The 18,890-nt window shown below is 42.0% G+C and overlaps 3 protein-coding genes across 6 annotated transcripts in view; 1 reads left to right on the top strand and 2 right to left on the bottom strand.

Annotated features, from left to right (window-relative positions):
• LOC110500354 (uncharacterized) overlaps positions 1-10,181 on the bottom strand; it is a 24,292-nt gene extending 14,111 nt beyond the window's left edge. The window contains 7 exon segments of the mRNA XM_090213365.1: positions 1,073-1,182; positions 6,951-7,009; positions 7,125-7,165; positions 7,168-7,192; positions 7,361-7,510; positions 9,468-9,638; positions 10,016-10,181. Coding sequence (XP_090069491.1) covers positions 1,073-1,182; positions 6,951-7,009; positions 7,125-7,165; positions 7,168-7,192; positions 7,361-7,510; positions 9,468-9,638; positions 10,016-10,117 — 658 coding nt within the window. The 5' untranslated portion in view covers positions 10,118-10,181.
• LOC110500353 (mediator of RNA polymerase II transcription subunit 11) lies at positions 10,171-14,474 on the top strand. 3 transcript variants are annotated; one of them, XM_021577676.3, is made up of 3 exons: positions 10,171-10,479; positions 12,321-12,451; positions 13,774-14,474. In XM_021577676.3, exons 1-3 carry the CDS (start codon positions 10,410-10,412, stop codon positions 13,915-13,917), a joined length of 345 nt encoding a protein of 114 aa, XP_021433351.1. In that variant the 5' UTR covers positions 10,171-10,409; the 3' UTR covers positions 13,918-14,474. The 3 variants fall into 3 exon arrangements, with proteins under 3 accessions (XP_021433351.1, XP_021433350.2, XP_090070564.1); XM_021577675.3 differs by having other exon boundaries at positions 10,193-10,522; positions 13,774-14,112; XM_090214438.1 differs by having other exon boundaries at positions 10,197-10,479; positions 12,321-12,525.
• arrb2b (arrestin, beta 2b) overlaps positions 14,169-18,890 on the bottom strand; it is an 84,123-nt gene continuing 79,401 nt past the window's right edge. For both annotated transcript variants that reach the window (XM_036957781.2, XM_090214437.1), the window contains one exon: positions 14,169-18,890. In XM_036957781.2, coding sequence (XP_036813676.1) covers positions 18,797-18,890 — 94 coding nt within the window. In that variant the 3' untranslated portion in view covers positions 14,169-18,796.

Here is an 18,890-nt window from a genome sequence, read left to right as displayed (position 1 = left end):
CCAACCCATTGGCTTCTAAACCAATCAGAATGTGTTCAAATTTGGTGAAGGGTTGGGGAGGTATTCATTGCGGAGGAGAAACTAATGTCCGTGGGCATGGCGTAGCATTTGGCTGGAGCAAGGAGTCTGGGTTGCCAGGAAACGGGAGCTGAGGACCTGAGCATCCAGATTAGGGGGGGGGATGTTTTATCTGAACTCCCCATCACATACTGTTTAACTTGCCATTTTAACAGATGCTTTTTTTATAATAATGATTCAATATTGATAGCCAATTAATATAAAAACACAGCTTTGGATTTCACCCCCGTCTCAAAAACAAAATGGTGAAACTCGCAAAAAAATGATTGCTGCACTTGTTATGAAATTACACATTTTAACTGTTCCTGTAAAAATGACCAAATGCAATAACTGTTTAAAGCAAAACTACCAAAACTATTTCTTATGGTCAAACCTGGCAATCGAAAAGACCCAATCAGCAGTTAGATGTGCAAATCAGCAAGATGTAAGTTGTGTCCACTCCGGTAGCCTACACAACTCCACCGGTAAAACACAATTTTCTACAATGCATTTAGTAACAATAACCCAGCAAATTAAAATGGTTGTCACCCAACTAATAAAGCCTATGATTTGACATTGCAAAAGCCATTTTACAAGCATTGGAATGCTGAAGTTGCCATGCAGGAGTTTGAATATAAGATCAGTGGTAGAGATGCACGATATATCGGTAAGCATATCGGAATCGGACGACCTTAGCTAAAAATGCCAACATGCCAACAAAAGCAGAAAAATACTAAGCGCAAACTTCCAACAACTAAACAACTTCAAGTCGAGCAGTCATTTGAAAGAGTAAGAAAGTTTCAGCGAGACAACTCAAAGGTGAAATCCATTAATGCCAAGATAATGGAATTCATTGCCATTGACAATCAACCGCTCTCTTGTCCTGGATGATGTTGGCTTTCACAGACTGGTCGAACACCTCGAGCCCCGGTACACACTACCAAGTAGGCGCTATTTTTAGATGTTGCCCTACCAGAGTTACACAGTATTGTTGAAACGCACATCCATGAGCTACGTTCTATGAGCGTCACTGCTATTAGCTTCACGACTGACATTTGGACCAGCGAAGTCAGCCACATGGGCATGCTGAGTCTGACAGCACCGTGGGTCGACGAGGCTTGCGTACTGAGGAAAGCCGTATTGCTCAAGAATGTGCTGGTTCACATACCGCTGCTGCCATTTCAATGGCATTTGAGAACATGTTTGAAACTTGGAAACATGAACACACTCCTAGCTCCATTCGAACAACTGACTGGAGAAATAAGCTAATAAACCGCGTCTGCAGCAGACGTAATAGCCTCTGTCATGGCATTGATACGCCTGCTCAACAAAACACAGACCGTGGGGTTAAAACTTGCAAAAGTATTCCACAAGAGGCTGTGAACAAGCGGTTCGGTGGAATTCTCTGAGTCGCCACCATGCTCGGTGCCTAGCATCATGCTCGGTGCTAGGTACCTCTACGTCGATGGAGGCAAGAAACAGGGTTTACTTGAAATGTTACAGACACAGCTGGATAAGACAGAAACGGACAGTGACAGTGCGCACCGAGGATGAGAGGCCACGGACAGACAGAGCTAAAACTTCACTGCTTGACATGTATGATGAAATCCTGGTTGAGACTGAACTAATCTGGAGTATTTCTCCTGTCTTATCTGGTGTCCTGTGTGAATTTACAGTTGGAATCAGAAGTTTACATACACTTAGGTTGGAGTCATTAAAACTTGTTTTCAACCACTCCACAAATTTCTTGTTAATTAACAAACTATAGTTTTGGCAAGTCGGTTAGGACATCTACTTTGTACATGACACAAGTCATTTTTCCAACAATTGTTTACAGACAGATTATTTCACTTATAACTCACTGTATCACAATTCCAGTGGGTCAGAAGTTTACATACAGTGCCTTGCGAAAGTATTCGGCCCCCTTGAACTTTGCGACCTTTTGCCACATTTCAGGCTTCAAACATAAAGATATAAAACTGTATTTTTTTGTGAAGAATCAACAACAAGTGGGACACAATCATGAAGTGGAACGACATTTATTGGATATTTCAAACTTTTTTAACAAATCAAAAACTGAAAAATTGGGCGTGCAAAATTATTCAGTCCCTTTACTTTCAGTGCAGCAAACTCTCTCCAGAAGTTCAGTGAGGATCTCTGAATGATCCAATGTTGACCTAAATGACTAATGATGATAAATACAATCCACCTGTGTGTAATCAAGTCTCCGTATAAATGCACCTGCACTGTGATAGTCTCAGAGATCCGTTAAAAGCGCAGAGAGCATCATGAAGAACAAGGAACACACCAGGCAGGTCCGAGATACTGTTGTGAAGAAGTTTAAAGCCGGATTTGGATACAAAAAGATTTCCCAAGCTTTAAACATCCCAAGGAGCACTGTGCAAGCGATAATATTGAAATGGAAGGAGTATCAGACAACTGCAAATCTACCAAAACCTGGCCGTCACTCTAAACTTTCAGCTCATACAAGGAGAAGACTGATCAGAGATGCAGCCAAGAGGCCCATGATCACTCTGGATGAACTGCAGAGATCTACAGCTGAGGTGGGGAGACTCTGTCCATAGGACAACAATCAGTTGTATATTGCACAAATCTGGCCTTTATGGAAGAGTGGCAAGAAGAAAGCCATTTCTTAAAGATATCCATAAAAAGTGTTGTTTAAAGTTTGCCACAAGCCACCTGGGAGACACACCAAACATGTGGAAGAAGGTGCTCTGGTCAGATGAAACCAAAATTGAACTTTTTGGCAACAATACAAAACGTTATGTTTGGCGTAAAAGCAACACAGCTGAACACACCATCCCCACTGTCAAACATGGTGGTGGCAGCATCATGGTTTGGGCCTGCTTTTCTTCAGCAGGGACAGGGAAGAGTTAAAATTAAAATTGATGGGAAGATGGATGGAGCCAAATACAGGACCATTCTGGAAGAAAACCTGATGGAGTCTGCAAAAGACCTGAGACTGGGACGGAGATTTGTCTTCCAACAAGACAATGATCCAAAACATAAAGCAAAATCTACAATGGAATGGTTCAAAAATAAACATATCCAGGTGTTAGAATGGCCAAGTCAAAGTCCAGACCTGAATCCAATCGAGAATCTGTGGAAAGAACTGAAAACTGCTGTTCACAAATGCTCTCCATCCAACCTCACTGAGCTCGAGCTGTTTTGCAAGGAGGAATGGGAAAAAAATGTCAGTCTCTCGATGTGCAAAACTGATAGAGACATACCCCAAGCGACTTACAGCTGTAATCGCAGCAAAAGGTGGCGCTACAAAGTATTAACTTAAGGGGGCTGAATAATTTTGCACGCCCAATGTTTCAGTTTTTGATTTGTTAAAAAAGTTTGAAATATCCAATAAATGTCGTTCCACTTCATGATTGTGTCCCACTTGTTGATTCTTCACAAAAAAATACAGTTTTATATCTTTATGTTTGAAGCCTGAAATGTGGCAAAAGGTCGCAAAGTTCAAGGGGGCCGAATACTTTCGCAAGGCACTGTACACTAAGTTGACTGTGCCTTTAAACAGCTTGGAAATTCCCAAAAATGTTGTCATGGCTTTAGAAGCTTCTGATAGGCTAATTGACATCATTTGTGTCAATTGGAGGTGTCCCTGTGGATGCATTTCAAGGCCTACCTTCAAACTCAGTGCCTCTTTGCTTGACATCATGGGAAAAATCAAAAGAAATCAGCCAAGACCTCAGAAAAAAAGATAGTAGACCTGTCTGGCCAACAACCTCCTTCCCTCAGTAAGAGCATACTTGTGTCATGCAATACAATGAAAATTAATTACTTAAAAATCATGTGTGATTTTCTGGCTTTTTGTTTTAGATTCCGTCTCACAGTTGAAGTGTACCTATGATAAAAAATTACAGAGCTCTACATGCTTTGTAAGTAGGAAAACCTGCAAAATCGGCAGTGTATCAAATACTTGTTCTCCCCACTGTATATCCTGACTCAGTTACACCAGCTGTCAGGCGGAATGGGCCAAAATTCACCCAAATTATTGTGGGAAGCTTGTGGAATGCTACCCAAAACATTTGACCCAATTTAGGCAATGCTACCAAATACTAATTGAGTGTATGTAAACCTCTGACCCACTGGGAATGTGATGAAAGAAATAAAAACTGAAATAAATCATTCTCTACTATTTTTCTGACATTTCACACTCTTAAAATAAAGTGGTGATCCTAACTGACCTAAGACAGGGAATTTTTACTAGGATTAAATGTCAGGAATTGTGAAGAACTGAGTATAAATGTATTTGGCTAAGTTGTATGTAAACTTCCGACTTCAACTGTATGTATGCTCTCTCTAATCCTCTCCCTTTCTCTCTGAGGACCTGAGCCCTAGGACCATGCCTCAGGACTACTTGGCCTGATGACTCCATGCTGTCCCCAGTCCACCTGGTTATGCTGCTGCTCCAGTTTCAACTGTTCTGCCTGAGGCTATGGAACCCTGACCTGTTCACCGTACGTGCTACCTTGTCCCAGACCTGCTGCTTTCAACTCTCTAGAGACAGCAGGAGCGGTTGAGATACTCTGAATGATTGGCTATGAAAAGCCAACTGACATTTACTCTTGAGATGCTGACCTGTTGCACCCTCAACAACCACTGTGATTATTATTATTTGACCCTGTTGGTAATCTATGAACATTTGAACATCTTGGCCATGTTCTGTTATAATATCCACCAGCCACAGCCAGAAGAGGACTGGCCACCCCTCATAGGCTGGTTCCTCTCTAGGTTTCTTCCTAGGTTCCGGCCTTTCTAGGGAGTTTTTGCTGTTTGGGGTTTTTAGGATGGGATTCTGTACAGCACTTAAGGGCTTTATAAATAAATGTGATTGATTGAACAAGAAAACAGCACAACAAGTAAGTGAAAGAAATAGGTTTTGATTATGTTTTACTGGTAATGGGGATATACAGTGGGGCAAAAAAAGTATTTAGTCAGCCACCAATTGTGCAAGTTCTCCCACTTAAAAAGATGAGGCCTGTAATTTTCATCATAAGTACTCTTCAACAATGACAGACAAAATGAGGGGAAAAAATCCAGAAAATCACATTGTAGGATTTTTAATTAATTTACTTGCAAATGATGGTGGAAAATAAGTATTTGGTCAATAACAAAAGTTTCTCAATACTTTGTTATATACCCTTTGTTGGCAATGACAGAGGTCAAACGTTTTCTGTTAGTCTTCACAAGGTTTTCACACGCTTGCTGGTATTTTGGCCCATTCCTCCATGCAGATCTCCTCTAGAGCAGTGATGTTTTGGGGCTGTTATTTGTCCTCCAAACACGACGAGTTGAGTTTTTACCAAAAAGTTATATTTTGGTTTCATCTGACCATATGACATTCTCCCAATCTTCTTCTGGATCATCGAAATGCTCTCTAGCAAACTTCAGACGGGCCTGGACATGTACTGGCTTAAGCAGGGGGACAAGTCTGGCACTGCAGGATTTGAGTCCCTGGCGGCGTAGTGTGTTACTGATGGTAGGCTTTGTTACTTTGGTCCCAGCTGTCTGCAGGTCATTCACTAGGTCCCCCCGTGTGGTTCTGCGATTTTTGCTCACTGTTCTTGTGATCATTTTGTGATCTTGCGTGGAGCCCCAGATCGAGGGAGATTATCAGTGGTCTTGTATGTCTTCCATTTCCTAATAATTGCTCCCACAGTTGATTTCTTCAAAACAAGCTGCTTACCCATTGCAGATTCAGTCTTCCCAGGCTGGTGCAGTTCTACAAATTTGTTTCTGGTGTCCTTTGACAGACAGCTCTTTGGTCTTGGCCATAGTGGAGTTTGGAGTGTGACTGAGGTTGTGGACAGGTGTCTTTTATACTGATAACAAGTTCAAACAGGTGCCATTAATACAGGTAACGAGTGGAGGACAGAGGAGCCTCTTAAGGAAGAAGTTACAGGTCTGTGAGAGACAGAAATCTTGCTTGTTTGTAGGTGACCAAATACATATTTTCCACCATAATTTGCAAATAAATTAATAAAAAATCATACCATGTGATTTTCTGGATTTTTTTTTCTCATTTTGTCTGTCATAGTTGAAGTGTACCTATGATGAAAATGACAGGCCTCTCATCTTTTTAAGTGGGAGAACTTGCACAATTGGTGGCTGACTAAATACTTTTTTGCCCCACTGTATGTAAATGCCAACAAAATAACTTTTTGGTCAGTGTGTGTGTTTCAACTATGCTTAAAAAGGCAGCATTTTTTTTTTATATCAGTATCTTTTTTTTGGCAAGGAAAATATTGGCTATCGTTATCGGCCAAAAATGTCATATCGGCGCATCCCTAATCAGGGGGTATGCCTAGCACTTGTTGGCATGAGCAGCTGCGCTCTGTGCGCGCACACAGTTATCATCTGGCTTGGAGATCAATGACTGTCACACACATTTACGTGCTTAGTTAGGCTACTATTCAGTCTATTCAGTCACAAAAGACAAGAGGTATTTTCGAATGGGGGAAATAAAATGACATGAGTAAAAGACATCAGTGAATCTACTGCTACTACTTTCACCACATTTAGTCTTGAAACCTTTGGTTGTTTACTACACTGGGAGTCCTTAAAGAGTTGGGTGGGACTAAGGTTTTACGAGGGTATGAACAATGCTGAATGGGTGTAGACAAAGAAGAGCTCTCCAGCAGGTGTACCAAAACATTCACAGGCCATTTTCTCTAAAGTGAGGTTTGAAAATTGATCAACTTTCAAAAGCACAATTACTTTCCCATTGTTCCTCAACTGCAGTGTATGATATACCATTTTCTAGATCGGAGTCTCTACTTTTATCCAATGTAAAAAACACTATTTCACTACATAGGACCGAATCCAGGTGGTGAGTCACAAATAAACTGAAGACAAACCTCTTGTCCTTTTGGGTTGGCACTGTCCATTTTGCTAAGAAATAGGCACCCAGTTTGTCCTGTTGAAGACAAATTGTCATACAGATAAAACAACAACACAGTGTCTCCCAAATAGGATGTACTAAAAGAGCATCCTAATTGTAATGTAGTTTATGAGTGTGTTGTAATGCTCACCCTCAGGGAGCCACAAGCTTGGGGATAGAAGGTCATGCAGTCATCCCCTCAATGGCAGCTAGGTGACACTAAACATACACACACAGTTACCGAATTCTGCACTAGTATTTCTCAATAAAAAGTCCAACAGAGAATGAATCACTCGTGTTTCCTTTGCCACCTTTTTGCTTTAGGATCCTCCAGCTTACGTAGTTAACTACTACTGTATACAAGCAATTTCCCCAGCCCTAACTTACCTCAGACTTGAGGCCTAGCAGGGAGGTGAGGATCCCCAGGATAGAGTTGAGGCCCACCTCCCTGGCCAGCTCAGGTAGCTGGGAGGAATACTGGAGCAGGTCCTGGAGGACCCCCGCCGCTAGCTGGACGGACGGGAGGGGGTCCTGGGACTGGGGGGGAGAGAGGAAAAAAAGGGTTTGAATTAGCTTAAGTAAAAAAATAAAAATAAATAAATAAGAAATGTCAAGAGATTTAACCCAGTTCTTTCTGATGTCCCTATCCACATTTGATTAAGCAAATTCATAAAAATCTGTGCCTCTCTCTAGGCTATGCATTGTGCTGTACAGGTGTGCGTCTTCAAATCAAAGTTTATTTGTCACGTGTGCCGAATACAACAGGTGTAGGCTCTATCCAATAGTGCAAAAAAGGTATTAGGTGAACAATAGGTAAGTAAAGAAATAAAACAACAGTAAAAAGACAGGCTATATACATTAGCAAGGCTATAAAAGTAGCGAGGCTACATACAGACACCGGTTAGTCAGGCTGATTGAGGTAGTATGTACATGTAGATATGGTTAAAGTGACTATGCATATATGATGAACAGAGAGTAGTAGTAGCGTAAAAGAGGGGGTGGCGGGACACAATGTAGATAGCCCGGTTAGCCAATGTGCGGAAGCACTGGTTGCTCAGCCCAATTGAGGTAGTATGTACATGAATGTATAGTTAAAGTGACAATGCATTTTTGATAAACAGAGAGAGTTGCAGCAGCGTAAAGAAGCCTTTTTGTCCTAGACTTGGCACTCCGGTACCGCTTGCCATGCGGTAGTAGAGTAAACAGTCTGACAATGTTTAGAGCCTTCCTCTGACACCGCCTGGTGTAGAGGTCCTGGATGGCAGGTGAACTCTTCACGACTGTCTTGGTGTGTTTGGAACATTCTAGTTTGTTGTTGATGTGGACACCAATGAACTTGAAGCTCTCAACCTGCTCCACTACAGCCCCGTCGATGAGAATGGGGTGCGTGCTCGGTCCTCCTTTTCCTGTCGTCCACAACCATCTCCTTAGTCTTGGTTACGTTGAGGGATAGGTTGTTATTCTGGCACCCCCCGACCAGGTCTCTGACCTCCTCCCTATAGGCTGTCTCGTCGTTATCGGTGATCAGGCCTACCGCTGTTGTGTCGTCTACAAACATAATGATGGTGTTGGTGTCGTGCCTGGCCATGCAGTCGTAGGTGAACAGGGAGTACAGGAGGGGACTGAACACACACCCCTGGGGATCTCCAGTGTTGAGGATCAGCGTGGCACGTGTTGTTACCTACCCTCACCACCTGGGGGCGGCCCATCAGGAAGTCCAGGATCCAGTGGCAGAGGGAGGTGTTTAGTCCCAGGATCCTTAGCTTAGAGATGAGCTTCGAGGGTACTATGGTGTTGAACGCTGAGCTGTAGTCAATGAATAGCATTCTCACATAAGTGTTCCTTTTGTCCAGGTGGGAAAGGGCAGTGTAGAGTGCAATAGAGATTGCATCATCTGTGGATCTGTTGGGGCGTTATGCAAATTGGAGTGGGTCTAGGGTTTCTGGGATAATGGTGTTGATGTGAGCCATTACCAGCCTTTCAAAGCACTTCATGGCTACGGACGTGAGTGCTACGGGTCTGTAGTCATTTAGGCAGGTTGCTTTTGTGTTCTTGGGCACAGGGACTATGGTGGTCTGCTTGAAACATGTTGCTATTACAGACTCAATCAGGGACATGTTGAAAATGTCAGTGAAGACACCTGCCAGTTGGTCAGCACATGCCCGGAGCACACGTCCTGGTAATCCGTCTGGCACGGCAGTCTTGTGTATCTTGGATTTGTCTCAGTAAATGTTTTGAACAGATGTGTCTCCAGTGTGTGTGTGTGTGTGTTTATTGTGAAAGTCTACAAAAGCGCTTGACTTGGACTGAAATAGGTGCTGGTAGTTATATTTAGGTGTAGGAGATCCACAATACTTTTTAGTTAATATTCTATAAGAGAAACAGGAGCTCAAGCAGTAGAACATTTCAGGTGCTCCTCCTGAGCTCCTGCCAAAGTTAAGCACGGGTCTACAGGTGTCTTCATACAGTGTCTTAGCTTCACACTGTGTCTTACCTGTATGACCTGTTGTAGGGACCGTAGCCATGAGAGACAATGTTGTTGGAACACATTACTTGAACTGTCTTTGACCAGCACTGAGAGAAGACACAGCCCCTCAAACTTGGTTTTGCTGTTGCCGAGTTTGGCGTTGCTGAGTTCCACAAGACCACCGACAGTTCCAGTAATCTGAGTGATAAGAGCGAGAAGTGACATCAACCAGGCCATCAACACTGCTATACAAACTTTAGAAGCAAAGCGACATTAGAGTTGGCTATGTAGCAAGATATGACACAATGGTATTCAGCAAGGGAAAAACAAAGACTAGCACGAGTCGATTGCATTGAGACATCAATCATTGAGACAGCTGCCGAGTGGCGCAGCGGTCTAAGGCATCTCAGTGCTAGAGGCGTCACTACAGACACCCTGGTTCAAATCCAGGCTGTATCACAACCGGCCGCGATTGGGAGTTCTTAACTGACTTACTTAGTTAAATAAAGGTAAAAAATAGAAAGCAGACGGGATGCCATGCGTGGCCAATTCCAAGAATAGCAAGCCAGTTTTACCTGTGTCGAGAACACGCCGTGCTCCCGGTAATTCGCTAAAAGTGCTGGTAAATATTCGGTCCGCTGCTCTTTCAGAACAGACACCAGACCCTCGGTTAGCATGCATCCAATCCGCTGTTACAGCTATCTTCCCACTCCGCCACACTAAAACGTCTAAATTATGCGACGGATGTAGTTATTCATGCAGTCATTTATATGCGCCTTTACTCGGAAAGCTTTTTGCTTTGTTGATGTTCGCTTTCTGTAGTGTTTTTGGCATTATGCAGGAGTTTGGCTACATTTAGGATTAATGCATTTAAGTAATAACCTATTTTCTACGATAGTGTTCCGTACGTAGCCGATTCTGATAAGAATCGTCTATTTTTATTACTCCCAGTGTGTGAAATTGATCCTGATGGCGAATGACCGACTGCGAGCTTTGGAAGAGGTTGAGAATCAAATTGCAACGATTCTGCAGTGCGCCGGTTCGTCTACCGCTGCATGCAACAACAACAGTTCAAATACATTGTAATAACAAACGCATACCTAGCTAGTTAGATATACAATGCATTCCCGAAAGTATTCAGACCCCTTGACTTTTTCCACATTTTGTTACGTTACAACCTTATTCTAAAATTGATACTACAATTTTAGAAATGTTATATATATTAAACGTAAAAAAAACTGAAATACCACATTTACATAAGTATTCAGACCCTTTACCCAGTACTCTGTTGAAGCACCTTTGGAAACTATTAGAGCCTCGAGTCTTCTTGGGTATGACACTACAAGCTTGACTCAACTGTATTTGGGCAGTTTCTCCCATTATTCTCTGCAGATCCTCTCAAGCTCTGTCAGGTTGGGTGGGGAGTGTCGCTGCACAGCTATTTTCAGGTCTCTCCAGAAACGTTCGATCAGGTTCAAGTCCAGGCTCTGGCTGGGCCACTCAAGGACATTCAGAGACTCGTCCCGAATCCACTCCTGCGTTGTCTTTGCTGTGTGCTGAGGGTCATTGTCCTGTTGAAAGGTGAATCTTCACCCCAGTCTGAGGTCCTGAGTGCTCTGGGGCAGGTTTTCATCAAGGATCTCTCTGTATTTTGCTCTGCTCATCTTTCCCTCGATCCTGACTAGTCTCCCAGTCCCTGCCGCTGAAAAACATTGCCACAGCATGATGCTGCCTCCACCATGCTTCACCGTAGGGATGGTGCCAGGTTTCCTCCAGGCGTGACGCTTGGCATTCAGGCCAAAGAGTTCAATCTTGGTTTCAATCCTTGCAGAGAATCTTGTTTCTCATGGTCTGAGAGTCCTTTAGGTGCCTTTTGGCAAACTCCAAGCGAGCTGTCATGTGCCTTTTACTGAGGAGTGGCTTCTTTCTGGCCACTCTACCATAAAGGCCTGATTGGTGGAGTGCTGCAGAGATGGTGTCCTTCTGGAACTATGTCAGAGTGACCATTGGGTTCTTGGCTACCTCCCTTACCAAGACCTTTCATTCCCCAGATTGCTCAGTTTGGCTTGGCGGCCAGCTCTAGGAAGAGTCTTGGTGGTTCCAAACTTCTTCCATTTAAAAATTATGGAGGCCACTGTGTTCTTGGGGACTTTCAATGCTGCATAATTTTTTGGGGACCCTTACCCAGATCTGTGTCGACACAATTCTGTCTCGGAGCTCTACGGACAATTCCTTCAACCTCATGGCTCGGTTTTTGCTCTGGCATGCACTGTCAACTGTGCCTTTCCAAATCATGTCCAACAATTTATTTTACCACAGGTGTACTCCAAGTTGTAAAAACATCAAGGATGATCAATGGAAACAGCATGTACCTGAGCTCAATTTCGAGTCTCATAACAAAGGGTCTGAATGCTTATGTAAATAAGGTATTTGTTTATTTTTAATACATTTGCAAAAATGTCTAAACTTGTTTTTGCCTTTGTCATTATGGGGGTATTGTGTGTAGATTGATGAGAGATGTATTTAATCCATTTTAGAATAAGGCTGAACGTTACAAAATGTGGAAAAGGGAAAGGTGTCTGAAATACTTTTCGAATGCACCGTACATTAGCTCTGATCCAGGGCGTTAGCGTGGCTTGCTAGCGCTGGGCCTTCACCCTGGACCAGAGCAAACAGTAGTACCTGTGCCATTACATAGCTAGCTAACTGTACCTAGCCACACATTTATAGTACTAGAAAAGAGCTCTTAGAAGGAATGGGCATTCATTGTCACTCTATTTTCTCAATGTCTGTAGTTGTTTAAGACAAGCCATGACAGTTTCTGTAAGTAAATACATCAACTGTAGGCCTAATTCTGTTTTCTGTGTTTATCTTCTCTAGGCAACATTGTGTTGGAGCTGTCTAAAGACAAGCACAATGCCAGTTTCCTGGACAGACAGCTCAGCCAGTTTACTGGATCCGTCAACAGAGTGGAGACTGAGCTCAGCTCACAAATCAGATACCTCACACAGGTAACGCACGCAGACAGACACAGTTGTACGTTTACTGGGGCCGTCAGAGTGGAGACTGAGCTCAGCTCACACAGGTAAGAGGGGACACACAGAGATGCACAGACAGTCGGCCCAGTCAATTCACTAGCTCTGTCAGAGTAGACCGAGTTCAGGTCCCAGATCAGTACCTCACATAGGTAGGAGAAAGAAGACACACACACGCATGCCCTCACACACAGTGTGCCATGCCGTGAATTGAAACGTATACAGTACCAGTCAAACGTTGACACACCTACTCATTCCAGGGTTTTACTTTATTTTACTATTTTCCACATTGTAGAATAATGGTGAAGACATCAAAACTATGAAATAACACATGGAATCATGTAGTAACCAAAAAACAAATCAAAATATATTTTATATTCTTCAAAGTAGCCACCCTTTGCCTTGATGACAGCTTTGCACACTCTTGGTATTCTCTCAACCAGCCTCATTGGGTAGTCACCTGGACTGAATTTCAATTAACAGGTGTGCCTTGTTAAAAGTTCATTTGTGGAATTTCTTTCCTTCTTAATAATGCGTTTGAGCCAATCAGTTGTGTTGTGACAAGGTAGTGGTGGTATACAGAAGATAGCCCTATTTGGTAAAAGACCAAGCCCATATTATGGCAAGAACAGCTCAAATAAGCAAAGAGAAACGACTGTCCATCGTTACTTTAAGACATGAAGGTCAGTCAATCCGGAATATTTCAAGAACTGAAAGTTTCTTCAAGTGCAGTCGCAAAAACCATCAAGAGCTATGATGAAACTGGCTCTCATGAGGACCGCCACAGGAAAGGAAGACCCAGAGTTACCTCTGCTGCAGAGGATAAGTTCATTAGAGTTAACCACACGTCAGGTTGCCACCCAAATAAATGCTTCACAGAGTTCAAGTAACAGGCACAACAGTTCAGAGGAGACTACGTGAAATCAGGCCTTTGTGGTCGAATTGCTGCAAAGAAACCACTACTAAAGGACACCAATGAGAAGAAGAGACTTGCTTGGGCCAAGAAACACGAACAATGGACATTCGACCGGTGGAAATCTGATGTCTGTCTGAAATCTATTATTCTACAATGTAGAAAATGGTAAAAAAAAAAATTAAAACTTGAATGGGTAGGTGTCCAAACTGTTGACTGGTACTGTACATGTAACTTGGTAGTGTTGATATAGCTCTCATGTAGTTGACCTTTTCTTTCTACATCAAAGTTATGCTTGTTTCACATTCACCTAGTAGTGTAGCCTTGTGCCAGCACTAACATTTCTCCCTTTCACCACACTGCCTTCTCTCTCCGTCCCCTGCAGGTTGCCACAGGCCAGCCCCACGAGGGCTCCACATACTCGGCCAGGAAAGACTGTCAAATGGCCTTGAACCGAGCAGAATACACCAGGGTCAAACTGGGAGAGCTGGGACGCACCTGCGAAGTCATGCTGGATCCACAACCCTGAGAGAACACACACGGTCGGTCGGCACTCGGGCAGAGCGCAGTAGGGGGATGTTTCCATCGCTCGCTGTCACCATGGTGTTTTAGGACCACCTGCCGAAGAGAGGTGGGGACTGAAATACTTCATTTTTGTTTTGTTTTTGTATGATATCAGTCATGTATCTGGCAATGTTCTGTAATAAAGTTAGTGTTTCATTACATTATCCTGCTTGTGTCATGCATACACAGAACGTACACGCACTTACAAATAGACCATTTTGTATGTTAAGTTTTTTATTTGACATTTTCTAAAATGCAGTACAAAATAAAGAAGCGACATATATTCTTCAATGTAATTTGTTTTATAATCTTACATTTTTTTCATTGTCATTTTGTTCCATTTTATTGAGTAAAATAACATTGCTTATACAGCATCTTGGTTTCCTTGATAACAATATACTTTGTCTTAATTTTAATTAATTCACAGATAAAGTATCAGGTAGCATTTAAGTATAGTTCTCTATGAATCTACATTTTTGTGGTAGCTTAAATTGTCCTTAAAATAAAATGTCTGACTCAATACACAAGCCTACAAATTGACATGATTGCGTGCGTTTCCATGGATAGATACCTCAACTAAGATTGAAGGGAACAAAAATAAAATATTTGTTTTTAAAAAGGGGAAGTTAAGTATTTTACTGAATATTTTAGATGGTTCCTCACCTTGAAAGTAGTCTATGGGCCAGGAAAAACTAATCCATGGTTGTAAAATACTGAACTTCGACTTTTAAGTTTTTCTACACTTCACTGGTTTATAGACATGAGGACAATCGCCATTCAGATTTACAAAAAAAAGAAAAAAAGCTGGTAACACTTCTACCTGAAGCAGTTTCTTATGAAGTCTTATGCCTTATTAAACATTCATAGCACATGTAAATATAACATAGTAACAAAACAAGAGGCCCCTAGCCTTAGCTGTGATATATTATCAGTATAACGGCCTTACTGCTTAATTACACAGTTTAATAAACCTCTATGGCCTCTACGGTGCTGTGAATGTTCATAAGGCTTTATAACGCTTCGCAAGATGCCACTTAAAGTACAGAGTTACCAAAAAGCTCATTGTAACGTTTACATGGTCCCTAAGAGTTTCTGGAGGTTCTAAAAGTTCTAATCACAAATATCACAACATGTTCCATATTGTTGCAGTGCATTGTTAGAATACCATGCCATGCGTTGATCCATTCATAACACGAACAGAGTATGAGCTTCGTAACCTTCTTATGAACCTTTATAACCTTCATGTGAAACTTCAAAACCAATGTGTTGTGACTGACATCACACCCCTGGAAATATATTTACACAAAAGCAAAACATTAACTTGAATGCAGATTTCCTTTCTAGTAATTATATTTCTATAATTGTTACAACCTCAACCATCTGGGTTTCGTTCAAATGTGTAAAAACCAACCAATGTACAAAATGTTTTGTTAACGTGACCAATAACTCTTGTTAACCATGGACAGTTGTTGAATTAGGCAGCACGTTGTGAAAAAAACACATTCTTGTCATTGAACCAAAATGGCTACAGTTACAATCTAATCCATTTAAACACACCTCTGCCCTGATATTAAAATACATCATATAAGAAGAGGTGGTCATTGTTGTTACATTGCATTTGCTGGCTTAGTAATTTGTAACTCTTGGTTTGCTGTCGTTGAAGCTTATCCTTCTGAAACTGTACACAAGGTGGATACTTTATCTTTTATGTTTATACGTTATATAAATCTATAACCTGATCAAACACAGTGATTTCCAATCTGATAAGTGAGCCAAGTTGCCATCAATCGATCCTCCTTATCTACCTTTGTTCTGCACCTACACACCATGATAGACACACGTAATTGACTGCAATGTACTTCTCTGTACTATCCTATCGGGTGTCTGCAATCTAGATACTACAGCAGTAGCCTATGGCTGAATCCCAAATCACCCCCTCGCCCCTCCATTTGCGCGTTCACGCTTTCCTCCACCATTTGCACAAGTGTCCCAAAGCTGAGGGAGTGAAAATGATCCAAGGGTGTAAAGGGATATTTAGACTCTCAGATAACAAGGCTGCAGGCTTCAGAGTGAAGTGCAATCCCAACATGCACTGCGATATGTTTGGAGTTTGCGCAATTTCATACAAAATAATGTAGAGGTGTGCCTAATTATATGTCACATGCGTTTGTTTTTTTTTTGTCTGATTTCAAGACTTGACACATGTAAAAGATTAAATACCTCCCAAATTAAACTGTTACTGAGGTTTATATCTTGTAAAACGGCAGAGGGGATTTGTTCACTTGAATTTCATGCTTGTTTTATTCATTTCAGTGTGTCCCAACGTTGATGGGGTTATTGCTTATTCCATCGTCACCCTCGGAGTTTCGTCAGCAACACGCGACAACGGAGGGCCCTCAGAGCGAGTTGGGAGGGGCGAGGGGGTGGTTTGGGATTCACTGTATCTCTCTATATCCTGTTCCAGAGGGGCCCCTGGTTATACCGGTTTCCTATACAAAACATATTTATTGACCTTAACGTGGACTTGTGAAACCAACATTCAATTGATGTAGAATTTTTAAAGTTCAGTTTACACAATTTTAACTGTGAAACCGGTTCAGAACTAAGAACAACATACTAAGAGGTCCTGGAGAACCTGGATTGGGGAGTCTGACTATCCTATAAACTGTGCTCTTATTGGACTGCAGTGTTCTATAGTGAACTCTTATTGGCTGTTGAGTTGCATTTACAGTAATAATATTTACAGCAGTTGAGAGAATACAGCAGGGAATTAGCATAAGGTTAGTTTATATCACTTATGACTTTTTAATAATGAAAAATAAAATGTCTTTAGAATAAAATAAAAATAATGGCAACATTTAAGTACACATATCTCTGGCGATTATTACAACAATAAAAATATAATTATTTTCCCGACATTATTTTCCCTACCTCCCATCCCCTGTGCCTGGCTTTTCCCCTCTTTCCTCCCATCGCCCTTTCCACTCCTCCCAACATTGGTGATTCTGATGATTGAGGCCAATGTTGGATGCTGGTAAGTTTGAGAGATTGGACAATGATCAATTTAGCCGATTTGAGGTAGAAGATGCACTTTAACCACAGATCTAGGATCAAATAACTCTACCATCAATCCTAACCTTTACCATTACACGGTCAGATTGTTTTAATCAGTGTATCAGTGATTAGGGGAAAACTTCAACCTGCATCAAACTTTCTCTCCAGAATCGACAGTATATTCGAGAGACCTGCAGAAGACTGCAGTACTGCTTATCACACACCAGGTGTGCCATTGAACACACATTTGTGACTAATCAAAAAAATCTCCTTGGCTGATTTTTAATCAGTTTTAGCCAGGTTGATCGTAATGAATAACACTACATGGACGGGACCGGGGCTGATCCTAGCTCAGTACATCCTAGGCATGAGCCCTAATCTTATCGATGGTGGGGTTCAATCAAACTGCAACCAGGACATGCCATTTGACCTTTGTCAAATAATAAACTTTTGGCAAATCATAAATGTAAAAGAATAGTTATTTATCGTGTTCATGGCAATCAATGCATGTAGGGTGTGTGTGTGTGTGTGTGTGTGTGTGTGTGTGTGTGTGTGTGTGTGTGTGTGTGTGCGTGTGCGTGTGCGTGTGTGTGTGTGTGTGTGTGTGTTGATGCCGGAAGTCTCCTATGTAGTCCCTAACAGAAAAGGCCACAATGTCTGCACATACGATTCCGCGTATCTTCACGATGAGTGCACCACACTCGCACCCTCCGTGTAAGTGCACTGCGCTTAAAAACACTCACTGTACTCTTAGTGCACTACACTCACAACCCTTCCTCGCTGTGAGTGCACTACACTTACACACTCCCTCAACTGTGACAATATGCAATCGTTCTACACTTGCCATAATGGATAGAGTATTGAGTTATTACAAATTGGGTAATGAGCGTGTGTTAAGGATAAGTGAAAATCTGCAATGATCATGTAGCATAGTGACCCGTCATGTTGTGGTCAAATAAATAGGTGGGTAAACGCTGGTCACCATTGGCGGTGAGTAAAGTAAATGCTCCCTATACTTTCAATGCATTTTCCCGCAAAAAGGTGGAAGAGAAAAAAAAATCTGCGTAAATGGCGTTTAGGTGCGTTTACCCTCCACTCCACCACTGATAATAACGTAATAACAGTGTAATAACAGGTTATAACCATGTAATAACAATGCATTTGCATAAACTATTAAACTCGTGTTCCCTCTAAGTAGTTGTGCAGCAATGTAGTCCTGTACATTCAAGTTCCAGATTCCCCACATTTTCAAATAATTCCCAGATTTTCCAGAAATCCCGGTTGGAAGATCCCGGAATCAGAAGGGAATAAGCAGGAAATCCGGAATCCTCTAACCGGGATTTAAGGTAAACCTGGGGATTTTGGATATGTTTTTTAATTACAAACATATATCTGTCTGTCTGACCGCTTGTGGGACCTATAGAACATATAAGATCAACCCTGAATCAACGAATGGACCCAAAACATATAGAATGATTTCCTAAAACAGAGACAGTTGACTCGACACGCCCTTTAAATATCTCCATCTCTCTCATTATCTCTGTTTCTCAAACAAAAGGAGTGACAAAACTAAGGAGATGAAATTAACAATGCCATCGCAAATGTAGGAGAAAGAAGATGGGAGAGCAATTTGAATATGAAGAGAAGGGGGGGAGAGGCTTTTAAAAATATCTGAGTGCTCCTGCACCCCTTTTCTGGAGTTGGGCCTACTGTCTGGTGCTGAGGCTAGACCAGTGACTCGCCTAGCTCCTCTCCCCAGGTTTGGGTGCCTGGTCCTGGGGCAGGGAGAATTAGCAGAAGTGGTCATCCTCATCGTCCTTCATTCCTTTCAGACGGAGACGGGCAAAGTCCTCGAACACAAAGTCATCATCCTGAGAGAAATTA

Source organism: Oncorhynchus mykiss, chromosome 21 (genome assembly GCF_057628025.1).
Source record: "Oncorhynchus mykiss isolate SJ-2025 chromosome 21, ASM5762802v1, whole genome shotgun sequence".
NCBI classification, from domain to species: domain Eukaryota; kingdom Metazoa; phylum Chordata; class Actinopteri; order Salmoniformes; family Salmonidae; genus Oncorhynchus; species Oncorhynchus mykiss.
The sequence above is the reverse complement of the archived record's forward strand: the minus strand, read 5'-3'. Positions and strand labels throughout refer to the sequence as shown.

Bases quoted from the DNA above. Each gene is read 5' to 3' on its own strand.
- LOC110500353 (XM_021577675.3), top strand. From the start codon at position 10,417: ATGACCGACTGCGAGCTTTGGAAGAGGTTGAGAATCAAATTGCAACGA. The intron at 10,523-12,320 runs GTAATAACAAAC...TATCTTCTCTAG, and splicing joins AACAACAGTTCAAATACATT to GCAACATTGTGTTGGAGCTG. The intron at 12,452-13,773 runs GTAACGCACGCA...CGTCCCCTGCAG, and splicing joins AAATCAGATACCTCACACAG to GTTGCCACAGGCCAGCCCCA.